Consider the following 27,454-nt stretch of genomic DNA (forward strand, 5'->3'; position numbering starts at 1 on the left):
TTCTTCTTCTCAAGTATCTGTACTGCCATGTACAGAAACGTCACTAATTCTACTTCACTTAATGTTTTTTTACTTAAAACGTGTAAGGAGATATCATTATTCAACTTTTTACGGAGTAATACTCTCTTCTACAGTTGTCATCGCCATTTTATTTATGGTGGAAAATTCTCTGATTTTGGCGGCAATTTGGAGGAACCCGTCTCTCAGAACACCGTCTTACATTCTACTTGCTGGATTGGCTCTCACTGATTTTGGCACTGGACTCATCACCCAACATATCTATGTCGCAAAAAAATTTGATCTACTTAATTGAGCCTCAGTAAAACACAGTTGAAAAGAGAACATCTTATATCATAATCAGTGTTTTGCAAAGGGCTGCGCTGCATTCTTCACCAACATGACACCCCTAATTTTAACGGTAATGTCCATTGAACGTTGGCTGCATATGACCCGTAGATCGCTGATTACTGTACGTCGATCCTGTTTCTTTTTACTGTTATTTTCATAGGGCAGAATGCATGGACATCATTAATTATTCATAATCAGCGAAGCGGCAAATTTGAACGCGAGCGCGCACACAATAAGAGAAGAAAGGGCCCAAATCGGCCCAGTAGCGTTGATAAGACTCACTGCTCTGTTTTCAATAAGTATATATCTAACAATGCACGCGTGGATTTTTGAAGAGTGATGTTGTATCAACATTTTAAGGCTAAAACGAAGAAGATTGAACAAGCATAAGGCATGTTCTTTTGCACTTGAAAATACAATAAAATTGGCCTATTTTTGTATGGAAGCCGTTTTGGAGAGCGAATTTCTGAAAATCTTTATTGAATTTTTAAAATGCACGCATGGAAAATGAAACTTTGATCTTTTCTCTACAAGAGTCCGTTTAAAGTTTTAAACCACTGTTCTTTTTGGTTTGAAAACTGCAAGCTGTGTTTGCGTTTGAAAATGGCGCGCTTCGAGCAAGTGAGCTATTGTTTTAAGCTTGCGTCTGAATAACAATGGTCACCAAGACTAAAACAATACCCTTTCGAAAAAGCCAATCAAGTGGAAAATGGTTTACCATTGCGCGAATTTTAAAACTGAGCTTTTAAGCCTGGTTTTTACAAGCGACACAAGCACAAGCGCAAGGATAACAGCTCTTATTTCTCCGTGAAAACGGCTTCGACTCAAGCAAAAGCACAAGCGCATTGTATTTGGATGTTTGCGGCAAGCATAAGGATCAAAATTTGTCTATTTTGCGCGATCGCGCTTGCGCGAAAAGATCATGACTCTTCGCTATCAAAACTAAGTTTAATCAAGATTTGCGTATGCTCGTAACCTTTATTCAGTTTGCACGCACAGAGTCGCGACATTTCACTTCGACTATGCCATCGATCGCTTTGATCGGTGGCCGCACTACTGTTTAGACGAAAGTTAAAAAGCATCCTTAGACGAAACCAAAAAGGTTGTTTATAGTTCGTTGTCGCGTCCGCGCGCAAACTGCACACAGAATTCTCTTATCATTTACGACACAATCGTCCTGCTCGCGCAGATACAAGAAAATGCACTTTGTTTCCAATATTACAAGTTCACGTTCGACAAAACCAAAAACGAAACTTCCCTAACAGCAAAATGAAAAAGCAAATGCAAAACCATTAAGCGAAAATGGGTTACGCGTGAATGTTTCACTTTCGCGAAGCGAACGAAGAATTTTAGTGCGGTGAGTTTTATTGAAAGAAAGATAGAAACAATAGGCGCTGAGTTCATTGTTTAGTTTGCCGCCCTAGCATGATCAGCAGGAGGGCATTTTGCGGGCGCATGCGTGCAACCGCTGTACAAAGAAAGCGTGATCTTGGGAATAAAAATGGCGCGGAAGATTCAAACTGTGTTTTTTGTACTGTTTATCGTCACATAATTTAATATAGACGTAAATTTCGCTACGAAAAAGTGTTTTGTGTGTGGCAAGGCTCTTATAAAGCAGATTTTCTGGCCTGCTTCGGGATCGTTGTTGCAAGTAATGGGAAAATATGTGGGACATGTAGGAAAGCCTTCACCGCAAAAATCAAACAGGCCGTAAAAAGAGGAAAACATTTATTCGTGTGCTGGAGTGTGATATATTAGGATCAAAACTTCACATCAAATCAATTGCTGTAATACAGGCAGAGTGCGAGCAATATTATAGCTTGTCGGGAGATTTTTGGCCTAAAGGGACAGCCACCAAAGAAAAGGGTTTTCCCTGAGGGGAAAGATATGTTTGGGTGTTCTGCACATGATAATGCAGCTCACTGATGACTCTAAAGCAAAGCCAACTTGCGCTCGACTGGCAAACAAGATTTCCTGGAACAAGAACTGCAGTTCTTTAAATCACATTTAGGCGACACAGAAGTAAAACAGTCGTTATAACAGAACGAACATCAATCTTAAAGAAATAAACGTTGAATGAAAAATTGAAAATAACATTCTTTGTAGTTAAAAAGTATTTCTTAAGACATTTTATGCAGCAGTTATTAGAACGTTTCTGAAAAATATATATATCGCTTGTTCGTTTCATGCTATTTTTTGACTGGTGATCAAGGCTAGATTTTGATAAAGGAGCCAAAAATGTACTAATTAACATAGTAAAATGTAAACAAATAGTCTACCAGCAAAGAATTACCATAACACTTTAAAATTAAGACCGATCGCAGTAATTCTTTTCTTGTTCAACGGAATAATTGTGGTACATCGAAATGTGAAGTTATTTTGACCAATGCTTAAGTTTAAGGAAATAATCACAAACGATAGTTTCTCTGTTAGAATAAACCAGCGAGAACGTACGTTAAAGAAAGCTAAAAATTACCACAATAGACCATTTTTTAACGCTACCTTCGCAGGATTAGACGATATTTCAAGTACTTCAGGCTCCATATATCATCGGTAGACGCTGGAGATCAAGGTTAGATTTTGAGATTTTCGCATCGTGAGAACGATGAAATTGCAGTTTTATGAAAAATCTGAACAAAATCATGACCACTCGCTCAAACCCGGGATACTTGATTATAACATCGTATAGTTAAAACTGCTGTTTTATATTTTAGTACTAAGTAGCCGTAGCGCTTTGTCCGTTTAGATCTCCCGGCTATTAAAAACATGGGCAAGGTATTTAGGTTCTCGACATTCGGTCGCCATTTTGTTCCACGCGCAATGTTTAATACACATAGCCAAAGTCCATCAAATAAACGGCACGCCGACACCAAAGTATGCTTGTTGTTGTCAGAAGATAAAGCAAGGACTCTTAGTATCGTATACAGCAAAAAAAACTTAAAACACCTTTTATTTTTGAGCTAAAAATTAGGCCATAAATTGTGAAAAATATGTAAACAATCGATAGCAGAACTTCTCTGTCGTGCGCACTAGCCCATATCGACGCATGCGCAGACAAAATGCCCTCCTGCTAGCATGATCTAATGAGTGGTGTCGCGCATTCATAGCAACCAATGAAAACAGCTCTTTCTTAGCGTCTATGAATATTAACAAGCGTCATGACAGACCGATAAATTTTCTAAATGTCCCGAGAACAATAGGCATTCTACGCTATGTGTTCATTTTTATCCCATTAGCTGTTCAACGTGCAATAAACCATATTCAGGGAACTCGCGAACTTGAGACATATTCGGTCTATTTCGGTTCTCCTGTTTTGCCTTAGTGCCATTTCGACGGCTTACTTCAAAGTTTTCCGAAAAATTCGTCGTCATCAGCAGCAAATTCAGGCGAGCGAATTGTCGCAAAACTTGGCTCAACCAGCAACTAACTTTCAGAAATACAAGAAATCCGTTATTTCGATCCTTTTTATTCTAGCTGTTTTCTATATTGGTTATATACCTTTACTTATTACACTAGGACTGCAGCTAGTTTTGAACAATCATGTATTGACTGTGATATTGCTCAATGTGTCATTGGTGTTTATGTTTCTGTCTTCTTCTCTTAACCCTCTTCTTTACTTATGGAGAATGAACGATATCCGCAATGACATCAGACAGTTAGTCAAACGAATACTTAGGCTAGAAAACTAATACGAAGAAGAGGAGCTTGAAGAACTTGAAGTTATGAAGAACAAGAAGCGTCACTCGAGGTAATATACATATACCGCCCTGATGTAAAACTTTAATACTGAATAAAGATTGATTTAATCATGGCTTTTACTTAACTTTCGAGAAGGTCTTTCTAAAAGCTGCAGGTGACAGTTTATATAGTTTATAAAATGAATGGCGGTTTAAGCGAATTTTCGGTTTGCACTCAAGCCATTGTAATTAAAAAAATATGAAAGACTGTTATAGTTAATTCCACCATTTTTTTAGTCACTAAGACTAAAACATCGGTACAATCCTTTCGTTATTTTTATTCGAACTTCAGTCTAAACTTGTTAACGGAACAGGAATTTCAACTTAGGTACAAAACCACATTTTTTACCTAAATAAAACTGCACGTACACTAATGGGCTTAATGGGAAAGCCTGAAATACTATAAAGAAATTACAAGTTTCTACGAATTACAATTCTTTGGACACCCAACTGCTTATTGCAATTTGTTCCGGACAAATAAATTAGCCTAGCGGAGAAATTAATCACACGCGGTTAATAGCCCGCTCAAAAGCCCATTTAGACAGAAAATAAAATGCTTTCTTCTGAGCAGTAATTACTAGAATTTTAACAAGGAATGCGTTTGTAGAAAGCAACTCGTTTGGGACTGCCAGCTGCTATGCACTTTGCTCTGCGAAAGCATTAATGAGCCCCACAGAGAAATGTTAGCTGCATTCAGCGGCCAGAAAAAGCCCAATAGAAAAAAACCTTTAAGCCATCAATAAAACAATGATAAAAAACAATTAAGGACTGTAATTTGCACCACCGCAAAGAAAATGTGCAAATTGTTAATGCTTTAAAACTTTCCATAAAAGAGAAGTAAGCAGGTGACTCGATCTACATTTTTTAATTTCCATCTTTCTTTGAGAAGATCGCCATTTCAAACAAGTCCGCAATACCTCCATATATCTACTCCACTCGACAACTTCTTACACTTTAGAGACGCTTCCTTGGAGAAGGTTAACGTGAAAGTCTTCTTATTAACAGAATTTAACCATTTATCAAAGACATCTAAAGGTGCTTTTTTGAGGACATTACCGTAGACAATCGAAACTCGCATCACGCCAAGTCGTCATGCCTAACAACACAACTAATCTATTTCTTCCACCTCTTAACTTTGGCAATGAAACAAAATACGACAACTTTACTTTCTATGAAGTTCATCTGTTAGTTTTAATTGCCATCACTTTGTTATCGCCTGTTACAATGGTGACAAATACTCTGGTTCTGGCGGCAATTTGGAGGAACGTCTCTCTCAGAACAACTTCTTACATTCTGCTAGCTGGATTGGCATTTACTGGCTTATGCACTGGACTCATCTCCCAGCCATTTTGGATTGCAAGGGATGCGATGGAACTGGAAAACCCTCAATTCAGCTTAACACGCGAATCCAAACTGCCAACGTTTCACGTGATAACAAAAGCTATCAGTGATAGATGTATCGCATACTCTTATCAAACTACTGTTTTACTAATAACACTTATGTCCATTGAACGATGGCTGCTCATGAGTCGTCGATCCTTGCTAACTGTGCGTCGCGTCAGTTTCATAGTTGTGTTACTGTTAATCGTTATGTTACCGTCAGCTATATTTCTCCATGGACTAGAAATTTTCTCACTTGTGCTGTTCTGCGTTATTGTCACTTCAGTGGCTTACTTCAAAGTCTTTCGAATAATTCGTCAACATCAGCAGCAAATTCAGGTCAACATGTCTCAAAATGCTGCTCAACCAGCCATCAACCTTGTGAAGTACAAGAAATCTGTTTTTACGATTCTTTATTTTCTGTCTGTTTTCTATATAGGTTACTTGCCCTTAATTTTAATGATAGCTTTATCATTTTCTGTTCTGACAAACCCTTACTCGCAGCAGTTATTTGCTAATATATCTTTATTTCTGATGTTTTTGTCTTCATCGATTAATCCTCTGATTGTGTTGTGGAGAATGAAAGATATTCGAGATGAGGTGGTTAGACTGCTTAAACGAATAACCTGTAAAAGCAACCAGGTACAATAACATCAATATTTTAAAGTTTTTCTAATTCAACTTTCAATTTACAAATAAAACCCAAGCAGCAACTTTATCTCGATTACAGATTTTTCTTCCGAACTGGATTGTCCAGCCATTTAACGTTTTAGTTGGATTAGCGAACCTTTTTTATTGGTTTTATTGGTTCCTTTACATTCTTGTAATAGAGAATTATTGCAGAAGGTGGAATAGAGACAGATGTTGTAAGGAAAGATTTTTAAAGTCTCTTTCTTGATTCGTTTTGCAGTAGAACTTTTTATTTTTGAATTATAGTTTGGAAAAAGGTCTTGGAATTGGAATCGGCAACGTTCAATTTTGGTTTCCATTTCGGTTAATCCATTTTTTGGTCTGACAAACGACATTCTAAAGATTGGCATTTTTACTAGCAGGCGGTTTTCAATTATTTATCAAGAAAAATACAATTTTTTTTTTTTATCTCGAGAGTTCAATTGAAATTTCTCCTTTAGTAACGACTTTTTAATTAAAAAACAGCCCTAGCATGACAACTTTGTCATCACATAATTCTAAAAAAACAAGTTTTCAAAGTATAAATGAAACGTTTGTGTGATTGATCCTTTACTGACCCTTTCACTAACAGTGTTTTCAACAGCTACTTTCAATGAAATTCTGTCTTTGCTGGAGAAATCATTTTAAACAACAGCAGAGTATTTCAGTAAAGTATACTCTTACTAATATCCAGCTTGTTTTAGAGGCTAGGAATGATTACAAAGAACAGAGAAATACTTGTCCATTGCCTTTTAAGGACGGCTTGAAAACTCACACATGACATCCGCAGGGGATAAACTAAAAGCCTGATTGGATTGAATAATTCAATGTAAACAAACAATTGAAAAAAAGCACTAAGTAAGTAAGTAAGTAAGTAAGTAAGTAAGTAAGTAAGTAAGTAAGTAAGTAAGTAAGTAAGTAAAGAAATTAGATTGCCATGTCGAGAAATAAATCTCTTGGCTTTCTTTTATGTATATTAATGTTCGTAATTGTAAAACTGCAATTTATACAGTAAGGAAATTTAACGGGATACACTTACTGTGGCCTTGAATTGAAATATGTTGGAAGAACGAATATTGTAAGTGTTTATTGATTTTTTTCTATCATTTCTAAAAAAAAAAAACAAGAGAAGCAGCTGATATTACTTTCTTAGGAACAGTAATTACTTGTATTCTAACAAAGAAACATATAGTTTTTATGCAAAGCAAAATACTGTTATAGCAAATATCTCTTTTAGTACACCCAGCTGACGTGCACTTTGCTCTGTAAAAAAATAAATTAGCCCCAAAGAAAATGAGATTTTTTGCATTCAGTGGCCTTAAAGTCTTATAGAAACAGCTTTATAAGCAAACAAACAATTGTGAAAACTAATTAAAGACTGTAGCTTGCACCTAGGCCGCAGAGAAATAATGAAAGTGTCAATGCTTTTTGAGGTCACGATTTGAAGAGAAATGTTTCGTACACAAAACTGAATAAGCAGGTGACATCATCTACCTTAATAATTTTGCGTCACTTAGCTTGGTAAGTCGCAGCATCATCGTTCTTCTTCTCAAGGGACTGTACCGCCATGTACAAAAGCGTCACTAATTCTACTTCACTTAATCTCTTCAACTTAAAAAGTGTAGGAGGTCATGGTTCAGCTTTTTACTGTGTAACTCTCGCTTCTTCAGTTGTCATCGCCATTTTATCACCGGTGGCAGTAGTGGGAAATGCTCTGGTTTTGGCGGCAATTTGGAGAAACCTGTCTCTGAGAACAACATCTTACATTCTGCTCGCTGGATTGGCTTTCACTGATTTTGGCACTGGACTCATCACCCAGCCGATTTATGTTGTCAAAAATGTGATCCGCTTAATTCAACCTCAGCTAAACCCAGTTGAATACCGAACATCATATATCATAATCAGGGCACTTGCCAATGGCTGTGCTACGCTCTTTACCAACATGACACTTCTAATTTTAACGCTCATGTCCATTGAAAGATGGCTGCATATGACCCGTAGATCACTGATTACCGTACGTCGAGCTTGTTTCATTTTGCTGCTATTTTTGTTCATTTCGATTCCATTAGCTGTTTATCGTGTACTAAACGACATTCGGGGAACTGGCGAACCTGAGACAGATATTCGGTCTCTTCTGGTTCTCCTGTTTTTCCTTATTGTCACTTCGACGGCTTACTTCAAAGTGTTCCGAATCATTCGTCGTCATCAGCAGCAAATTCAGGCGAGCGAATTGTCGCAAAACTGTGCTCAACCAGCGATCAACTTTGAGAAATACAAGAAATCAATTTTTTCGATTCTTTTTATTCTAGCTGTTTTCTATATTGGTTATATACCTGTACTTATTGCACTAGGACTGCAGCTAGTTTCGAACAATCAAGCACTGACTGTGACATTGCTCGATGTGTCAATGGTGTGTATATTTCTGTCTTCTTCTCTTAACCCTATTCTTTACTTGTGGAGAATGAAAGATATCCGCAAGGAAATAAGGCAGTTGGTCAAACGAATACTTAGGCTAGAAAACTAGTAGTATAAGACGTTTTCATATGTAATAAAGAAGAGATTGAGGTAATGGGGAATAATAATGTTTATTTATATCGCGCAAATTCATCATATGTTTTCAAGTATACGTTAAAAACATATAATTAAAATAAACTAACAGCTTTACACTAATGAAATATTAATAAAATGCAATCCCTATTTTCTGCTTAAAATAAAAAAAATACTAAGTACACTAGTAAAAGGCTTGTTTAAAAAGGTGTGTCTTTAGAGATCGCTCAAAATAATCCATAATAACAATTCTCCAGAGTTTGATGGAGACTGGTTCCACAATAATGTGTGCAGTGGCTGCAAAAGCCCTGTCACCGATGGTAGATAGAGTGTTTACAACAGGTGGAACAGAAGCAGTTCATCATTTGATCTAGGATGAAGTTCAATTTTGACTTGACAGATATAAGATCAGAAATGTACCTTTATTCTTAACAATGAAAATACAAATTATAAATTATCAATGCCTTTTAAAGCCTACACAAAAGGACAAAAACATAATGTTAATAGAATATTGGGCTATAGCAATCTTTTTGGCTACCCCACTGCTTTGCGAATTGTTCTGTGAAAATAATTTTGCTCTTCACATAAATGTTAATATCATAACTAACTGAACTAAAAAAATGATAAAAGTTTATTTAAGAAAACTATCTTTTCCTTTAGAAGCCACAATTTTAAAAGAAATGCTTTCCAAATAAAAATAAAAAAAGCCAATTTCAACTGAGATGATCAGCATTTTTTAAAATGCTGTAATGTAACTTAAATTTTGACGTGAAACCACCTCTTTTTACTGTACAAGTTATTTTCGTTGGTTGAAGTATAATCATTCTTCTTCACCTTAGGGGACTGAACCGCCCTGTACATAATAATTCTACTCAGTTAGCTTTGTCACCTTTTAACGTGTAGGAAAAGTCATGGTTCAGCTTTTTACATTGTGTTTCTCTCAACTTTAGTTATTATCGACAGTTTACAGTGGTTGGGAATGCTCTGGTTTTGGCAGCAATTTGGAGCCTGAGAAACCCTTCTGTCAGAATATCTTCGTGCATACCACTTGCTGAATTGGCTTTTGACGACGTTGGCTTTAGCTTACAAATGTGTTGGTGTACTTGCTAGAACTTCACATGAACACGGTTGATAACAGTCCGATTTTCATCATAATGTCACAGTCTCCAATGGCTGTGCAAACTTATTTTCTTGCATTACAATATTGATAACAACAGTCATGTCCATTGAACCATGGCTGCATATGAGTACTGAGATCCTTGATAACCTTGCGTCGAGCCTGTTTGATTGTTTTCTTAATATTGCTCTTTCCGACCGGAGCAGTTGAAGTTGTGAATCGAGTACTCTAAAGAAGCGAATGTCATTTCTGCCTTACTAATACGCCATTCGTCCTTTCTGTCACCTCAGCAGTTTTCTTTAAAGCTTTCCGAATAATTTGTCGTCGTCGACACCAAATACAGCCGAGCGGAATGACTCAAAACAGTGCACAACCAGCGATCAACATTTTTTCAACTTAAAAGAAACACAAGAAATCCGTTTTCTCAATGCGCTACATTCTAGCTGTTTTCTATGTCGATTTTACCCCATAACCATCGTTGAAAAATGAATTGGTCATCTTATTTTTTAATTTTCATATGTTGTTTGTGTTTTTATCTTCGATCGCTTAATCCTCTTCTCTACTCGTGGAGAATAAAGGACTACAGAAAAAAAAGAACTTCTAATTGAATCAGTCACTGGAGATTATTCCTTTAAGAAGTCCCCCTTTAAAACTCATCCAACAGACGACGATTTTAAACCTTGCACTACCTTTTATCGAAATTTTGTTGAGAACTCCGCTTGATTGAATTGTTCGAGATTATTTTGAGAAAAAAATCAAAAACCCAGTGCGACATGTAACATAAAGTCATACGATAACGAGGGAGAAATTTGGCATGCTCGTATTTCTTCTCTTGCCCTTAAATCCTCACACAATTAATTTTGTCAAACAGAAATTTTAGACTTTTTATTTGATCTTCTCGTACTTAATCAATTCTCAGTGTGAGTTCCAGTCTAGCTTAGTAAATTTTAATATTTTTATTTCTTCACTTCCTACTGTTTCCGTGAACGAAGTAACTAATAATTTTTTTCTTTGCTCCTAGCTCAATCTCTTTCCAATTTTGGCATATAAATACCTATTTATCTTAATTTTTTTTTAATTATCGCAATTTAAATAAAAATATTATGATACGCGCGGCTCGTAGAGCACTAAAGTGTTCTCAGCTCCTTTCAACATTTTTTTATTCTCGGGTAAAGAAGAAATTTAAGAAACAAATCTTCAGTTGGTTTTCAAAGATCTTTCTTATAACAATATGTTTGCTAAGCAGTAGTGACTAGAATTTTCCAAATTTTGTTGTACAACAAAAAAACAATTAGAGAGATTGCCTTTTTCAGACAAACATGATGCGCTTTTTCCGAACTGTTAAACATTTGTTATTGTTGTTAAACATTACGCCGTTTTGTGAGGTAAATGAAATTGAAATTTAAGAAAAAGCATCTTGGATTTAAAAGATCTTTCTTATGAGAATACCGTATGTTTGCTCATTGTTAAGCAGTAGTGACTAGAGTTTTGCAAGTTTTGTTGTGCATAAAAAAAAAACAATTATATAGAGTGTCTTTTTGGACAGATGGTGCACTTTTATTGACGTTAACAGTACGCCATATTGTGAGGTAAACAGGAAACTAAGCAAAAGCAAGTTGGATTTAAAAGATCTTTCTTATGAGAACGTCCTTGCTAATAAAAATTGCTAAGCAGTAGTTACTAGAATTTTCCATTTTTTGTTATACACAAAAATCAAATATCAGTACTGATTGCCAATTTCCGACACCCAGCTAGTAAGTAAACTATTCAGATTAAATCTCATAAGGCGAAGGAAAATACATAATTTAAAGAAATTAGAGAAAACCAAAGAACACAAAAACATTTGCACAAAGGGGATTACAGCCGCACTTATAAGCTACCAAACTTGATTTATATTCATTTACCAACGTCAGTTCGAACTGTAAGAATAGTCCTCTCTCGCACACGCTTATTGACCATGTACAACAACATGACCAATTATTCTCTTCCGCCTGGTCCATTCAGACACAGTTATGCTTTCTACACGGTATCCTTCTCAACGTCAGTTATAATCGCCATTTTATCGCCAGTAGCAGTGGTTGGAAATGCTTTGGTTTTGGCAGCAATTTGGAGAAACCCGGCCCTCAGAACGCCTTCTTACATTCTGATCGCTGGATTGGCTTTCACCGACCTCTGCACTGGTCTCATCACCGAACCATTTTCTGTAGCAAGTTCATTGATCTTCTTGGAGAAACCTCAGCTGATAATAGTTCAGAACGCATCAACGTTGTATAAAGTAATGGCTATTATTACTTCTTCTTCCGCCAAGTACTTTTACCAAGTTTCGCTATAGATGGTGACACTCATGTCAGTTGAACGATGGCTGCACATGAGTCGTCGATCTGTGATGACGGTGCGTCGAGCCTGCTTTTCTGTTATCAGTACTTTTTGTAATTGCAACCCCGTTAGTCCTGTTTGGTTTTGAGCTACATGTAGTTAGTGCACTTGTATATTATGCTACCAGTATTTCACTATTGCTGGTTTGCATAACTGTCACTTCTGTTGCGTACTTTAACATTTTTCGGATAATTCGTCGCCATCAGCAGCAAATTCACGCAAATGCATTATCCCAGAACTTTGCTCAACCAGCAATCAACTTTGACAAGTACAAAAAATCCATCTTCTCCATCCTTTATGTCCTCTCTGTTTTCTATCTAGGTTACTTGCCCTTAACAATCTCTTTTGTACTAGTGGTCGTTTTGAGAAATGAAATCTCTATCTTAATTCTCACTGTGTCAACGATGCTGGTATTTTTATCTTCCTCACTAAATCCTCTTCTTTACCTGTGGAGAATGAAGGATATTCGAGATGAAGTAAAACGATTAGTGAAACGAATACTCCATAAAGACAACTAGTTGAAAAGACCATAATTTATTAAGAATTATTCTTCTCTTTTAAAAGCGTTTCTGTGTTGATCTGTATTTGACACTTTAATATCCTTCTTTTAAAAAGTCAACAGTAACTTAAATATTAGATAAACGAACTTAATTTTTTGAGCTTAAATTTAGCTTATTTTCAGTTGTAAAAGTTTTTATTAGTTTTACTTCCGCCATGGAAGTTTCTAGTTAGATGAGCAACTTTTACGTTAAATTCGTAAATAAACTTGTGCAAGGTGCTATTTCATTTTTTTTCGAAAATGATAATTTCAGCTCTTAATTCGGTATGGCGTATTTGAAACCTCGTTTTTTAGAAAATTCTATAAGTAACTTGTACTTCTTTATTGCCCAGTAAGTTATATGTAATCATCTTAGGTGTCGTTATTACTTGTCTTTTATCGATTTTTGGACATTTTCAATTAAGACGTTTTTTTTTCCTTCATTTGCTTATTAGCATATTCTAGAAATGAAAGCACATTTTCAAAGGAATTGCTCAATCGTGATAGGAATTGTGTTCCACTCTCTTTGCATTTACATCTAGTTGTTAGTACACCAACGGAGTTTTTACAGATGATTCATAACCGATTACGTGTTCAAGTCCCGGATGGAGTGGCGTATGGAATCTACGAGTGGTTTAGGTCCCAGTAAAACAACCTCCTCCATATAATAAAACCGATTAAGTGTTCACGTTCTGAATCAACTGAGACCCAAGACCCCGATGCATCTGCGCATTGTACTGCGCTACCAATCGCGTTTTACACATGTATGTGTCAGCCAGCCTTACGTAAAAAAGATTTTTTTCTTTTTTGTGCAAAATTATTTCGACCTCTCTTAAAGTCGTGCATGTTCGATTGGTCAGTATAGTGTAGACCAAAGAAAAAAATTAAAGACCTTTGGTTTCATCAAAATCTCTTTGTTGACTTAACGAGTGTTTTCTTTTCAGACCCAGCTCGATATAATGAATTTCGAAAACCAATAAAATCCAACATAGAAAATACCTTGGCGGATTTCAATTATACAAAGTTGATCACTCTTGTCTCAGGTTTTCGATGAAAGTGAATGAAAGCCAATTAATCTAACCGGATGTCATCGGCCTATCGGCAAGTTTTAATTTCAGTCTTATAAATTGATTATAATGAAAAATTAAAAAGAGATATGACTTCCTTCGCTTAAGAGAAAATCATAAACAGAAAGAAAACTACCAGTGTTTCGAGCAATCTTGAATCCTGACAACAGCTGAGCTTTTAAAAACTTCGGTGGTTAAAATATATATTGCTTGTATTTCAAAATTAATTACCAGGATTCTGATAATAAAGCTTTTACGGTGAAATAAAAAAAAGAAAATAGAAATTATAGCAAATTCAACGTTTCGGATATCCCACAGATTATTTTAATTACGATGCTAAAAAAAACCGCAAAGACCGAAGGACAAAAATTGGAAAACATCAATGTATTATTGATTTAGTAATTGTAGTGTAACCTCTCCTAAGTGGACATCCTTGGGATTAAAAAACGCGTCTGCTTATGGGAGGTTAAAAATATAGTATTTGCATGTCGTTGGGGCCATGACTTTGTCAACTTATGGTAGGTTTTTGTTATCGGAGATTCGACTGGAGAAGATATTCTGATTCGCAGCAGTTACATACGAATGGATTTTCATTTATTTACGGCGCGGTTTGGTTAGGGGAAAATAAGAGTACATCACTCTTTTTATGGAAATTAAGGCAGTTGGTGGGCTTTAATGGTAATTTTGCTTATCTTTGAGTACTAATTGTTAGAACTCTGACAATAAAACTTTTCTATGCAATTTTCAATTCAATTATTATGATTCGCAGCAGTTAAAAAACGAATGGACGCAGTTTTCTTTTTTTGCACACCCTAAAAATTGCCCAAGCGATGAAATCTCGCGAGGTGCTGTGGAATAAAATTTTAAACAACCATTGCCATAAAAAAAATATTTCTAGAAAAAATAAATCATATTTAATGAAACTAATTTAAGATTTTCCCCACTGTCACGGCACCGGAAAGAATTGCTACAGACCATTAATGGCCTTAAAATCTTTTAAATTAAAAACTACTTTGTTTACAAATACGGAATTAACATCACTGCACCTGCAATATTATTTCGATTTTACAGCACCGGTTTGCAGGTTGAAGAGTATTCGTTCCTCGTTAGCCTTGACAAGACTGCCATGTACTGTAACGTGACGAATTTAGCTACACAACCTCCGTTCAACTATAGCTCTAATTTTTATGGGGAAAATGTTGCAACTTCAGTTCTACTCGCCCTTATCTCCCCTGTAGCAGTAGCAGGAAATGCTCTGGTTTTGGCGGCAATTTGGAGAAATCCGTCTTTCAGAACACCTTCTTACATTTTTCTCGCCGGATTGGCCATCACTGACTTTTGCACTGGACTTATCGTTCTGCCGACTTCCGTTGCAAAAGGGTTGATCTACCTAACAGACCCTCACATGAACTTATTTGACAAAAACAACTGGCCGACCTCTTATTTGATAACTAGAGTTATTGTCGATGTCAGTGCCACTTACTTATTTCATGTTACAATATTGATGACGACACTTATGTCAATCGAGCGATGGCTGCACATGTCTCGTCGATCATTGGTCACAGTTCGCCGCGCCTGTTTTGCAGTTGTAATGCTTCTGCTAACTCCTATTCCATTAGTTGTAAATATAATTCAAGGCACTTTTAGTCTTACATATGCTGTCATTTCACTGTCAGTTTTGGTGTTTTGCCTTACTACAACATCAGTAGCTTACTTCAAAGTTTTTCGAATAATTCGTCGTCATCAGCAACAAATTCAGGTCAGCGAATTCTCCCAAAGTATGGCGCGACCGACGATAAACTTTGCTAAGTACAAAAAATCCGTGTTCACAATACTTTATATTGTAGCTCTTTTCTGCATAAGCTACTTGCCCATAGTGATCTCTTTCGTGTTATTGTTAAATTTGCCTATAAATGAATTCATTGGTCCATTTGTAACCGTTTCAGTGACACTTGTGTTCTTGTCTTCATCACTTAACCCTCTTCTTTACTTGTGGCGAATGAAAGATATTCGGAATGAAGTAAGACAGTTGGTCGGACGTTGTTTTTGTCAAGAACACTAGATAACAAGTAATAATTGAACAGTGTCCTGTCTATAATGAAACGTAGAACGCTAGATGAGATGTGTAAAAAATGTAACTAAGAAGACATAAAAATAGATATTTAACAAACATGGCAATGAATGAGGGACATTTCTCGGCGGTTTCCTTTAAATATGGCGGCCAGAAATTTAAAGTGTTGAAAGGATTATTTTTAATTCCTATCAGAGAACATATATAACATTCATTTAATAAGCTATTTCCGAAATACCCTTTGCCTTTGTTTCAAAACGAGTCTACGTGCGAAACCATTCAAATGAAAATGAGTTTCACCTACAGGTCCATTTTCATGCAAATCAAACTCATTTTCATTTGAATGGTTTCGCACGTAGACTCGTTTTGAAACAGAGGCAAAGGGTAACTCGGAAATGGCCTATTCTCGTCAGCCCCTAACAGGTCTTAAATGCCCTCCCTCCCCTTCCCCCCCCCCCCCCCGCATTCCGCCAAAAAATAAGCAATTATTTTCGCGCCCTCTCTTGATTTTTGAGGCAGCCTGGAGCGTTATGGAGGGGAACTGGGAACAAGATTATGGAGAGAGGTTACAAAGGCTGTAAACAAAATGGCGAGAGCGATGTTGCTTCTGGACAAGATTTTCCGTATTATTTTGTTGTATGCTTCGCGCTATAGGAAATGTTTCGACATCTTCAGGAAAGGAAAAATGAAAAGTTTGCTGATGATGAATACCGTGGTAAGTATATGTTGGAGATATTTTGATCTCAAAGAATGTATTGCAGCCAACTCCAACGCGATTGACGATCTTATCTACAACCATTGCTCTTCAGTTTTGCTTCAAGGTTTGATAAGCTCGTACACAGGACAAGATTTCTTATGACAATGAACACAACCGCGGTGGAAACAACTCGTTAGGTAAGAATTTTCCTGAAATTTGTTGATGTAACACTTATTGTGAAGAAATCAGAGTGATAACGTGAAAATTATACAGAGGTTAATATGAAAGCTTCACTGATTTTACCTCTCAAGTCAAAGTCTGTATAAAATTTAAAGTAAGACTTTGTTAAGTATCGATCGCGCGGCGATGCAAACAATATTTATCTTATTAGAATTAATAATTTTTAATTTTTTTTTTTTTTTTTTTTTTTTCTTCTTTTTTTTTTTTTTTTTTTTTTTTAAAGAAAGTCAGTTTCTATACATACATGTGATGAATAGTGAACAGTGATTAATGGTCCCTAACGGAAACTGCCATGCGAAATGGGCAGGAAAATTTGTCGTTTCTTCTAAGGGTGTATTAAGGGGTTTGATCTCACTTAGAATGTTCAGGAAAAAAATGTGACTTGAGCCCGCGATCCAATGAAAAATCGTTATCAGTGGTAAACTTCAAACAAATACGCGACCTCAATGAGTTCTACACCTGAGCCCGCTGTGGTCGTGTGATATTGGTCAGCGAAAACCTTGTTTTTTGCGTAAAGGTAGGAAAGGGAACTGGCCGTTTCTTGGTCTTTCTTTAATGAAAATGTTTCCTTTCCTTGCAATTAAATAAAATTCAACGTAATACAATTATTGAATCTCAGGAGAGAAACATTGCAAACGATTATGTGATTATCGATATTCTTGCAGCTCAAAAATAGACGTAAATAAAACAATATTTTAGAAAGCTATGCTTTTAAAAATTTCTTCTATACTTTAAATTCGTTTTATACTTTTATACCTTACAACGTAAAACAAGAACTCTGACTATAAAATATTGACGATGCAAAGAACAAATACAATTATTGAAACTCAAGAGAGAAACATTGCAAACGATTATGTAAAGCTTAAAATTGTTTAAACAAATGATGTACTTAAAAAAAGAGTCGTCATCTGCAGCAGTTGCAGGAAATCGCTTTTCATTTATTGTTATCAAAGGCAGTTCGAAAAAATCGTGCCTCACTATTTCCTTTCAAATGTTGCGGCACAAATGAAAACAGCAGCTGATGTGCTTTCAAAGGTCTTTCTTTAACATCTATAATAATGGATAATTGATCGCTAGAATGCTGACAATAAGGTTTTCTATGCAAAACTACAGTAAATACAATTACAGAATATATAACTTTTTGGACACCCATCGCTATTTAAATTGCCCTCCCCAACGAAATTGGCGAAAACAGGCCCAACGGAGTGGCATTACAAGCCACTGATGCCCCTATAAGCTTTTAATAAAAAAAATATAATATGCTTTGCCAACTACAACGGATATCACAAAATAGGAAAAATAAAACAATGGTCAACCCACGTGAAATCATCTTACTTTATTTTCGACACAGTTTTGTTGGTTAAGGAACAATTCTCATTTCTTGGCTATAGTCTGCATCGCCATGTACCAGAACGTGACAAATTCATCTAAAAAACTACCTTTCAGCAAAAATTCTGCTGTTTATACATCAAGTCTTTCATCTACAATTCTCTTTGCCCTCTTCTCGCCTGTAACCGTGACAGGAATGCTCTTGTTTGTGTGGCATTTTGGAGGAACCCGTCACTCAGAACACCTTCTTACATTCTTCTCGCTGGATTGGCCTTTATCGACCTTTGCTCTGGATTAATCGCTCAGCCTCATTTGGTTGCAAATGGGTTGATCTACCTAACAGACCATCAGATGAGCTTAACGGACAGAAAAGGCTGGCCAACCGCTTTTTTCATAACAAGAGCTATTGGTAGTAGTAGCTTGTACTTTTTTTCTTGTTACGATACTGATAATGACATTTATGTCCATTGAGCGATGGCTGCATATGTCTCGTCGATCTTTGGTCACTGTTCGCCGCGCCTGGTTTACAGTTGCAGTACTTTTACTTATTCCCATCCCTAATACTTGAACAGAAAGTTCAGTTTGAAAATACCTTTTTTTCGTTTAGCTGGGCGTTTGTTTTAGCTGATAGAATTTAGGTAACCCTATCTAAGGATCACACCGGGAGCACAACGCCAAAAGGAGCAAAAATGATACCCTATTTAAGGACCGAGAACCGCAAAAACCATACCTTATCCCGCGGCACATACCTATATAGCCCACATATGGGAGTACCCCCCCTCCCCCGGGTATTTTGCTCGATTGTGAGCGCACACAGAAGAGATTGCTATTAACGTGCATCAGCCGAAATGAGCGCGCTTGGTTTTCGTTCATAAGCAAGCTCGCGTTTTCTTTTAAGGGCATACTTAAGGTGGCCGAATACAGTTTTTACGTGGCTCACAAGCGCGCGCTACGATTTTCTGCTTGACGTCATTCAGTTGCTCGCGCGGGCTAAAATGGCGCTAGCAACTCTAAACAGTAATGAAAAAGAGTTCCATTTGTTTTACCGCGCTTTACCAAATTTGTCTACAAAAGAAAACTTCAAAATACTTTCAGATAGGTCTTGAAACCTGGGGCGAAAAACAATACGACCAAAAAGGTGGATAAACAACCGACAGAGAAGTTCTAATTCTGTCTTTCATTATCGCTCGCGACGCATGGCGTCATATTAGCGCGCGCTCGCACGCGCAATTTGATTCGATTTGGAGGTCGTAAAAGCCAGATTTTGATCCAAATTTTCTCGAAAACCTACCGTACAACCTATTGTGAAACTTTCACAATTAAATGCAAGGGGTGAACCACGTCCACAGTCAAAATTTTAAAAAAAATCTGTAAGACAGATTTTGAGCTATTTTTAAAATCGGCAAAATATCCCATTTTCCTACTTTGCGAAAAAACTGTCTTACAGATTTTTATATTATTTTGCATGAATGTTTTATCAAAGCCAATTTCTAATTTCTGAAATTTTGAGGTAGGGTCATACGGGTAGATTTCGAGAAAAACGCCATTTCACCTACTAGTGCCAGTCCCCTCTGAAGCACTCGGCCGTTCATTTTAGCTGTTTATTAGCATTTTTATTTCCCAAATGTCGCATATGATGGTTATAGGATGTAACAAACAGTAATACGAAAAGGATAAAACATTTCTGGCGATTGTAAAAGAGAGATAAAAGATGGACTGATTTTCCCTCTCAAAACTGTACTAAGCCACCTTAAAGCATTATACTTGGATACTCAGCGTTTGATTTGCGTAAATGAGGTCAGAAAATTGGTTAAACGACTACTCTGTAACGACAACAAGAAATCAGTTCAGTTATTGATTTGCGTAAAAGGAATAGATTAATATTGGGTAGGAAAAAAGTGATACGATGCAAAACGTTGCGCAAAATCGTCCTCACGAGTGCGTAATTTTAGAAAAGTGGCTACACAGCTTGTTAAAGCAGAACCAAAACTGGTCTGGCTTTAACTTTGAAAATTCTTCTCAAATCCAGTACCTTGTTTTCACCTATGTCTATGTATATATTAGTATATATTCAGCACGTGCAGCGCCTCCCCTTTTCTACCCATACTACCGTTCGGTCTTGTCTTAAAGCTTTGATCGGGCAATGGTTATTGAAATAGCTGTATATCAATTGAAGTTGGCTCATAGCGGTCTTGATTTTGACAGATTGATTTCTCTGATGCTTCAGGGTCAATCCTTTCTATTCATTTTAGTTAAAACAATCATATATAGTCCTGAAGCTGATATATTTTTTCTGACAAAATACCAATAAGACTCATTTAAAAAAAATTCAAAACTACAATTAAATGAAAACACTCAATATTAGCATTTTAGATACTGCGTGTGAGAAAGTTGTCAATTTTAAGAAAAATGGTACAATAGCCGCGATTAACTTGTGGTATTTGCATAATAATGCACTAAAACCTAGAACCGAGACAAGCTGTTAAACACCTGAATTGAACAAACAGTTTTGTTGTCTCATCTTTGGTCTTCAGAAAAAGGGACGTTTTATTCGCGGCACAACTTATCATTTTAAGACCGAAGTGTTTGATTCCAAGAAAACTTTAACATAACAGGTAAATTAACCTTAAATTGCTAAAAATTCACTTGTACCATAGAAGTGCAACGTGTGTTTTAAATATATACATGTATATAATATAATAAGTCTAAGCTAGTCCTCCGTTTTGTAGTGTTTTCCACAAGTCTTACTAACTAACGTTTTTTATATATTTTTTTTTTATTTTTTTACCTGGATTTTTTATTGTTATTATTTGTGATGCAGAACTAACGTTCCAGCTTATCGAGTCTTTACAAGATAAATTTTCTTAATTGAAAGCACGGCTGAAAAAGCCCTTCTAACAGTTGTTTGAGCTTTAGTATTTACAGCAGAAAACTTGGCGTAACATCTTTCTTTCATCGTAAAATACATGTATATCAACTGAAGTTCAACAAATTCAATGCGTTTAAAGAAAGTTAAGATGCATTCCGAGGACAAAAAGAAACGTTTTATTAGCCGGGTAATGAGTGTTCCATTGCTGCCCGCTACGCAAACTATACATTATTTGTTCATATGTCTCAAGCGGGGTCTCAAGTAGGATTAAGAAATAAATATTTCTTTCACAGCATCGGCTTGAGCAAAACAGTAAAACGCGAATATTTACAGCCATAAAACCTACATCGACGCGCTGAACAATTCGTTGCAAGTATTTTATGAAGAGCTACAGGACAACACACCCGCGTTGAGTTCCCAGTAGGTCTGTTTTAGCTGACAGCTCGATTAAAACCTTTGCCTGTAATGATTCTTCTGCAACGCAAAAAAACGAAATGTCTTTAAACTATGGAATGAAAAACTTAACTTTGAGTGTTATAATATAATGAAGTGAAATTAGCATATTATATTAATGTTCCAATGAGCATAGCAGAGGGCTGTTTGGGAACAACTAATCTATATAATGTTGTGAAAATTCAGTATTGATCGGAGTGAAGCTCAAATAATGTGCACAACTAACTAACCGAATATATTTTTTTAATAATAATAATACTTTATATATAATAATACTTTATTTATATAGCGCTTTTGCGGCACATATCCAAAAGCGCTAAACATGCCTTTAATACGCGCGGAGAATCAAACATAAAAAAGTCACAGTTTTTTGGTCCATTTTTGAATGGGTTCTAAACACTCAAAAAATTCGATTCCAGAAAGCATAGTCCGAAAATTTTTAGAGAAAAGCATACTATTGCAAAAATGTGCTTTTAGAACAATTTTCTCTAGCACAAAGCGACATTCAAGCGAACTGTACATGACGGTTATTAAAATCTTATGTGCACGCAAAAATGAATCGTGAGAGAAGATTATTATCATTCCTTCTATCACTTAAATTTATGTGACGCGACATTTGAATGCTCTCAAATTTTGTAGATAAATTTCTGAATCTGACAGCGACAAAACCTTCATTAAGGCTCATGTGTCGGACAAAAAGCCATCGCTATCACCGCCGTGTGACATTGCATTTCTCTCAAATTTGTCCTGGATGGAATAAATCTTTTACCAGTTGGATGCCATAAAAAATTTACCTGATACACCAGCGTAACTGTATGTACAGAAAGAATTTTATCTGTACCAACACCCGAAAATCCGGCTGGTACCATTGTTCCAAAATGGCCATTTTGTTCGTAGCAAAGCCTATCGTTATCAAATTTGCTCCTCATATGTTGATACAAACATCGCGACCAGAACATCACGAAATAAGACTCTGTTATCTGCACAACATAAAGAACGTACGATATCTCGTCCTTTAAAGAACATCTTTCTCTTATATAGAGGAGCTTCCTTAGAGAAAGATAGATTCCAGCAGCACATATAAGTAACCAAACTTGTTCTATATCAATTTATCAACACAGGTTCGGACTGCAAGGATAATACTTTCTCGCGCAGGCTTATTGACCATGTACAACAACACGACCAATTTTTCCCTTCCACCTGTTCCATTCAGACACAGTTATGCTTTCTATACGGTAACCTTCTCAACTTCAGTTACAATCGCCATTTTATCGCCAGTAGCAGTGGTTGGAAATTTTTTGGTTTTGGCAGCAATTTGGAGAAACCCGGCCCTCAGAACGTCTTCTTACATTCTGGTCGCTGGATTGGCTTTTACCGACCTTTGCACTGGTCTCATCACCGAACCGTTTTATGTTGCAAGTTTATTGATCTTCTTGGAGAAACCTCAGCTAGTAATATTTCAGAAACCACCAACGTTTTATAGAGTATTTGGTCTTATCAGTTCTATTTCTTCCAAGTACTTTTATCAAGTTTCACTGATGATGGTGACACTCATGTCCGTTGAACGATGGCTACACATGAGTCACCGATCTGTGATGACGGCGCGCCGAGCTTGTTTTGCTATTACGATACTATTCCTCATTGCAATCCCGTTAGTCCTGTTTGGTTCTGGACTTGCTAGCGGACTTGTATATTATGCTACCAGTATATCACTATTGTTGGTTTGCATCATTGTCACTTCTGTTGCGTACTTAAACATTTTCCGGATAATTCGTCGTCATCAACAGCAAATTCACGCACACTCATTATCCCAGAACTTTGCTCAGCCAGCAATCAACTTTGACAAGTACAAAAAATCTATCTTTTCAATCCTTTATATCCTAACTGTTTTCTACCTAGGTTACTTGCCTTTAACTATCTGTTTTGTATTATTGCTAGTTTTGAGACACGAATTGACTGATTTACTTCTCGGTGTGTCAACGATGCTTGTATTTCTAGCTTCCTCACTAAATCCTCTTCTTTACCTGTGGAGAATGAAGGACATTCGAGATGAAGTAAAACGTTTAGTCAAACGAATATTCCATAAAGATAACTAGTTGAAAAGAACATCATTTATAAGAAATAATTCTTTCTCCCTCAAAAGCGTTTTTGCGTTGATTGGTATTTGACACTTTAATATCCTTCTTTTAAATTAAAGCTTAAATTGAGCTTAATGTATCTTTAAGATACATAAATAAAATTCTTTATTAGTTTCACTTCTGCCGTGGAAGTTTCTAGTTAGGTGAACACTTTTTGCATCTTTCTTGTAAATAAATTTGTGTTAAGTGCTTTTCCTTATCCTGAAAATGAAAATTCCAGCTGTTAATTCTGTTGAGCGTTATTTGAAACCTCGTTTTATAATTCATGTTACTGACTTGCATCTTTCTGTATTGCCCTGTAAGTGATATGTAGTCATCTAAGGTGTCGTTCTTACTTGTCTTTTGTCGATGTAAAAACATCTTCAATTAAGAATTATTTTGCATATTCTATAGATGAAAGCACATTTCCAAAAGGATTATGCAATCTTCAGAGGGTCGTGTTTCACTCTCTGTTTATTTGCATTTAGTTGTTAGCGCACTTATGCGTTTTTACCGAGATAAATAACTGATTAAGTATTCAATGCAAGTTCTGAATAAACTGCTGTTGGAACCAAGACACCGATACACCTGCACATTGTCCGGGGCTCCTGTTTGCGTTTTACATATGTAAGTGTCAGCCAGCCTTAATGTAAAAATAAACTTTTTGATTATTGTGCAAAAGTATTTTCGACAGCTCTTGACAGCATCGTGCATGTTCGAGGTTGGTCAGTATAGTGTAGATCAAGAAACTGACCTTGGTTTCATCAAAATCATTTTTGTTGCCTTAATGATTTTTTTTTGTTCTCAGACCCAGCTTGATGTCATCAAATTCGGAAACCAATAAAATCCAGCATAGAAAATACCTTGGGGATTTCGATTCCATTCGTATCATAAAAAAATCAATTACTATTGTCTAAATGTTTCTATGAAAGTGATCGTAGTTTAAATGAAAAACTAATTACGCAATTCTTTAGTAATTTTACCCGATGTTGTCGAACTATCGGCAGGTTTTAATTTTGGTAATATCCATTTGAGTGAAAGCTAATCAGTCTTTTTAAACACCCAACGTTATTTGATGTATTTTAATAAGAAATCAACCCCAATGTTCACGATATTGATGCGCATAATTTTTAAGGTACAAAAATATATTAAACAATTAAATAATTATAAGAACTATGACTTTCTTTGCTTAAAAAGAAAATAGACATAATTCAAAGAGAACAACCAGTGTTTCAAACAATCTTGAATTCTGTCAACAGCTGAGCTTTAAAAAAGTTCCGTCGTTAAAATATATATTGCTTATCTTCTTAAAATTAATGACCAGGATTCTGACAACAAAGCTTTTACGGTGAAATGAAAAAAAGAAGATAAAATTAAAGCAAATTCAACGTTTTGGACATCCTGCCAGTTTTTTAATGAAGATGCTGAAAACAAACGACCGAAGCCGAAGGACAAAAATTGGAAGGCATCATTGTATTATCAAACAGTGTCATTGAAATTTTCATTTATATTAATTCTAGTGTAACCTTTCCTAAGTGTACATCCTTGGGGTTAGAGAAAGTGCCTACCTTATTAATATGGGAGGTTAAAAACGTTGTGTTTGCATGTCTTTGGGCCATGATTTTGTCCACTTATGGTAGGTTTTTGTTAGCAGAGATTCGACTGGAGAAGACATATGATTCGAAGCAGTTACATACGAATGGATTTTAGTTTATTTTACGCGCGGCTTGGTAAGAGAAAAAATAAGAGCGCGTCACTCTTTCTTAGAAGTTAAGGTAGCGGGTGGGCTTTGAAGATCATGTTTGCTTATCTTTGAGTAGTAATTGTTAGAATTCTGACAATAAAACTTTTCTATGCAATTTTGAAATCAATTAAAGTAGATTAAAGCAAATATCTCTTTTTGCACACCCTACAGTTTTAAAAATTGTCCATGCGAGAAAATCTCGCGAGGCTCTGTTGACAAATGTTTTAAACCACCATTACCAAAGGAAAAATTGTAGCAAAAAATAAATAATATTAAATGAAACTAATTTAAGATTTTCCTTACTGTCAAAGCACCGGAAAGAACTTCTACAGAGCATTAATTGTCTTTAAAGCTTTTACATTAAAAACTACTTTGCACAAAGTGGAAATAGAATTAGCATCACTGTACCTGCAATATTATTTCAATTTTACAGCACGGTTTTGCAGATTGTAGAGTAATCGTTCTTCTTCAGTTATTGACGAGACTGCCATGTACTCTAACGTGACGAATTCAGCTAAACAACCTCGGTTCAACAATAGCACTGCTTTTTATGGTGAAAATGTTGCAACTTCAGTTCTTCTCGCCCTTATCTCGCCTGTAGCAGTGGCAGGTAATGCTCTGGTTTTGGTGGCAATTTGGAGAAATCCGTCTTTCAGAACACCTTCTTACATTCTGCTCGCTGGATTGGCCTTCACTGACTTTTGCACCGGACTCATCGTTCTGCCGTCTTCCGTTGCAAATGGGTTGATCTACCTAACAGACCCTCACATGAATTTAATTGACAAAAACAACTGGCCGACATCTTATTTGATAACTAGAATTATTGTCGATGTCAGTGCCACTTACTTATTTCATGTTACGATATTGGTGGTAACACTCATGTCCATTGAGCGATGGCTGCACATGTCTCGTCGATCGTTGTTCACAGTTCGCCGCGCCTGTTTTGCAATTGCAATACTGTTGCTAACTCCTATCCCATCAGTTATTATTGTAATTCAAAACACTTATGGTCTTAGATATATTGTCACGTCTCTGTCAATTTCGTTGCTTTGCCTTACAACAACATCAGTAGCTTACTTCAAAGTTATTCGAATAATTCGTCGTCATCAGCAGCAAATTCAGATCAGCGAATTCTCCCAAAATATGGCGCGACCAACGATAAACTTTGCTAAATACAAAAAATCCGTGTTCACAATCCTTTATATTGTAGCTTTTTTCTACATAAGTTACTTGCCCATAGTGATCTCGTTTGGGTTATTGCTAATTTTGCCGATAAATGATTTCACCGGTCCGTTTGTAACCGTTTCATTGACACTTGTGTTCTTGTCTTCATCGCTTAACCCTCTTCTTTACTTGTGGCGAATGAAAAATATTCGGAATGAAGTAAGACAGTTGGTCGGACGATGTTTTTGTCAAGAAAACTAGATAACAAGTAATAATTGAACAGTGTCCCATTCGTAATAAAGTGTGACACGCTAGATGAAATGTGTTAAACATGTAACTAAAAAGACATAGAAATAAATATTTAATCCACCCAGCAAGGAATGTGAGAGACTTTCCGGCGGTTTAATTTTAAACCTGGTGACCAGATAGAGTTGAAGAGATTATTTAATTTGTATGAGAGAACATTTGGTGATATAACGGCCATTTTACTCTCGTCAGCCCCTGTTTGGAGTCCAACAGACCTAACTGTAACAGGTCCTATATGCGATATGCTCCCTCTCCTCCTCCCCCGTTTGGTTTTTGAGGCAGCCTGGAACTGTGTGGAGGGAACTGGGAACGAGATTTTATGGAGAGGTTACAAAGGCTGTAAACAAAATGGCGATAACGATGCTGCTTCTGAACAAGATGTTCCGTATATTTCATTGTATACTTCTCTCTATGAAAATGTTTCGACATCTTCAAGAAAGACAAAATGACAAGTTGCTGATGGCGAATACCGTGGTAAGTATATTTTGGAGATATTTTGATCTCAAAGAACATGTATTGCAGCTAAACTCCAACGCATTTGACAATCTTATTTACGACCATAATTTCTCGTCACTTTTGCTTCAAGGTTTAATAAGCTTGTATACAGAGCAAGATTTCTTATGACAATGTACAAAACCATGGGGAAACAACTCGTCAGGTAAGAATTTTCTTGGAATTTGTTGAC

At 36.2% G+C, this 27,454-nt stretch overlaps 2 protein-coding genes across 3 annotated transcripts; both read left to right on the forward strand.

The window, feature by feature from the left end:
- Positions 1 to 7,701: 7,701 nt before the first annotated feature.
- Positions 7,702 to 8,658, forward strand: LOC144629714 (adenosine receptor A1-like). Its single transcript, XM_078487935.1, has one exon. The coding sequence runs from the start codon at positions 7,702 to 7,704 to the stop codon at positions 8,656 to 8,658; it is 957 nt and encodes a 318-aa protein (XP_078344061.1).
- Positions 8,659 to 14,686: 6,028 nt separating this feature from the next.
- LOC144630130 (adenosine receptor A1-like) lies at positions 14,687 to 15,950 on the forward strand. 2 transcript variants are annotated; one of them, XM_078488420.1, is made up of 2 exons: positions 14,687 to 15,821; positions 15,864 to 15,950. In XM_078488420.1, exons 1-2 carry the CDS (start codon positions 14,906 to 14,908, stop codon positions 15,875 to 15,877), a joined length of 930 nt encoding a protein of 309 aa, XP_078344546.1. In that variant the 5' UTR covers positions 14,687 to 14,905; the 3' UTR covers positions 15,878 to 15,950. The 2 variants fall into 2 exon arrangements, with proteins under 2 accessions (XP_078344546.1, XP_078344545.1); XM_078488419.1 differs by having other exon boundaries at positions 14,687 to 15,944.
- The last annotated feature ends 11,504 nt before the right edge of the window (positions 15,951 to 27,454 follow it).

Source organism: Oculina patagonica, chromosome 11 (genome assembly GCF_052425735.1).
Source record: "Oculina patagonica isolate OP01 chromosome 11, crgOcupat, whole genome shotgun sequence".
Taxonomy (NCBI): Eukaryota; Metazoa; Cnidaria; class Anthozoa; order Scleractinia; family Oculinidae; genus Oculina; species Oculina patagonica.

Coding starts and splice junctions, on each gene's coding strand:
- LOC144630130 (XM_078488419.1), top strand. CDS start 14,906: ATGTACTGTAACGTGACGAATTTAGCTACACAACCTCCGTTCAACTAT.
- LOC144629714 (XM_078487935.1), top strand. CDS start 7,702: ATGTACAAAAGCGTCACTAATTCTACTTCACTTAATCTCTTCAACTTA.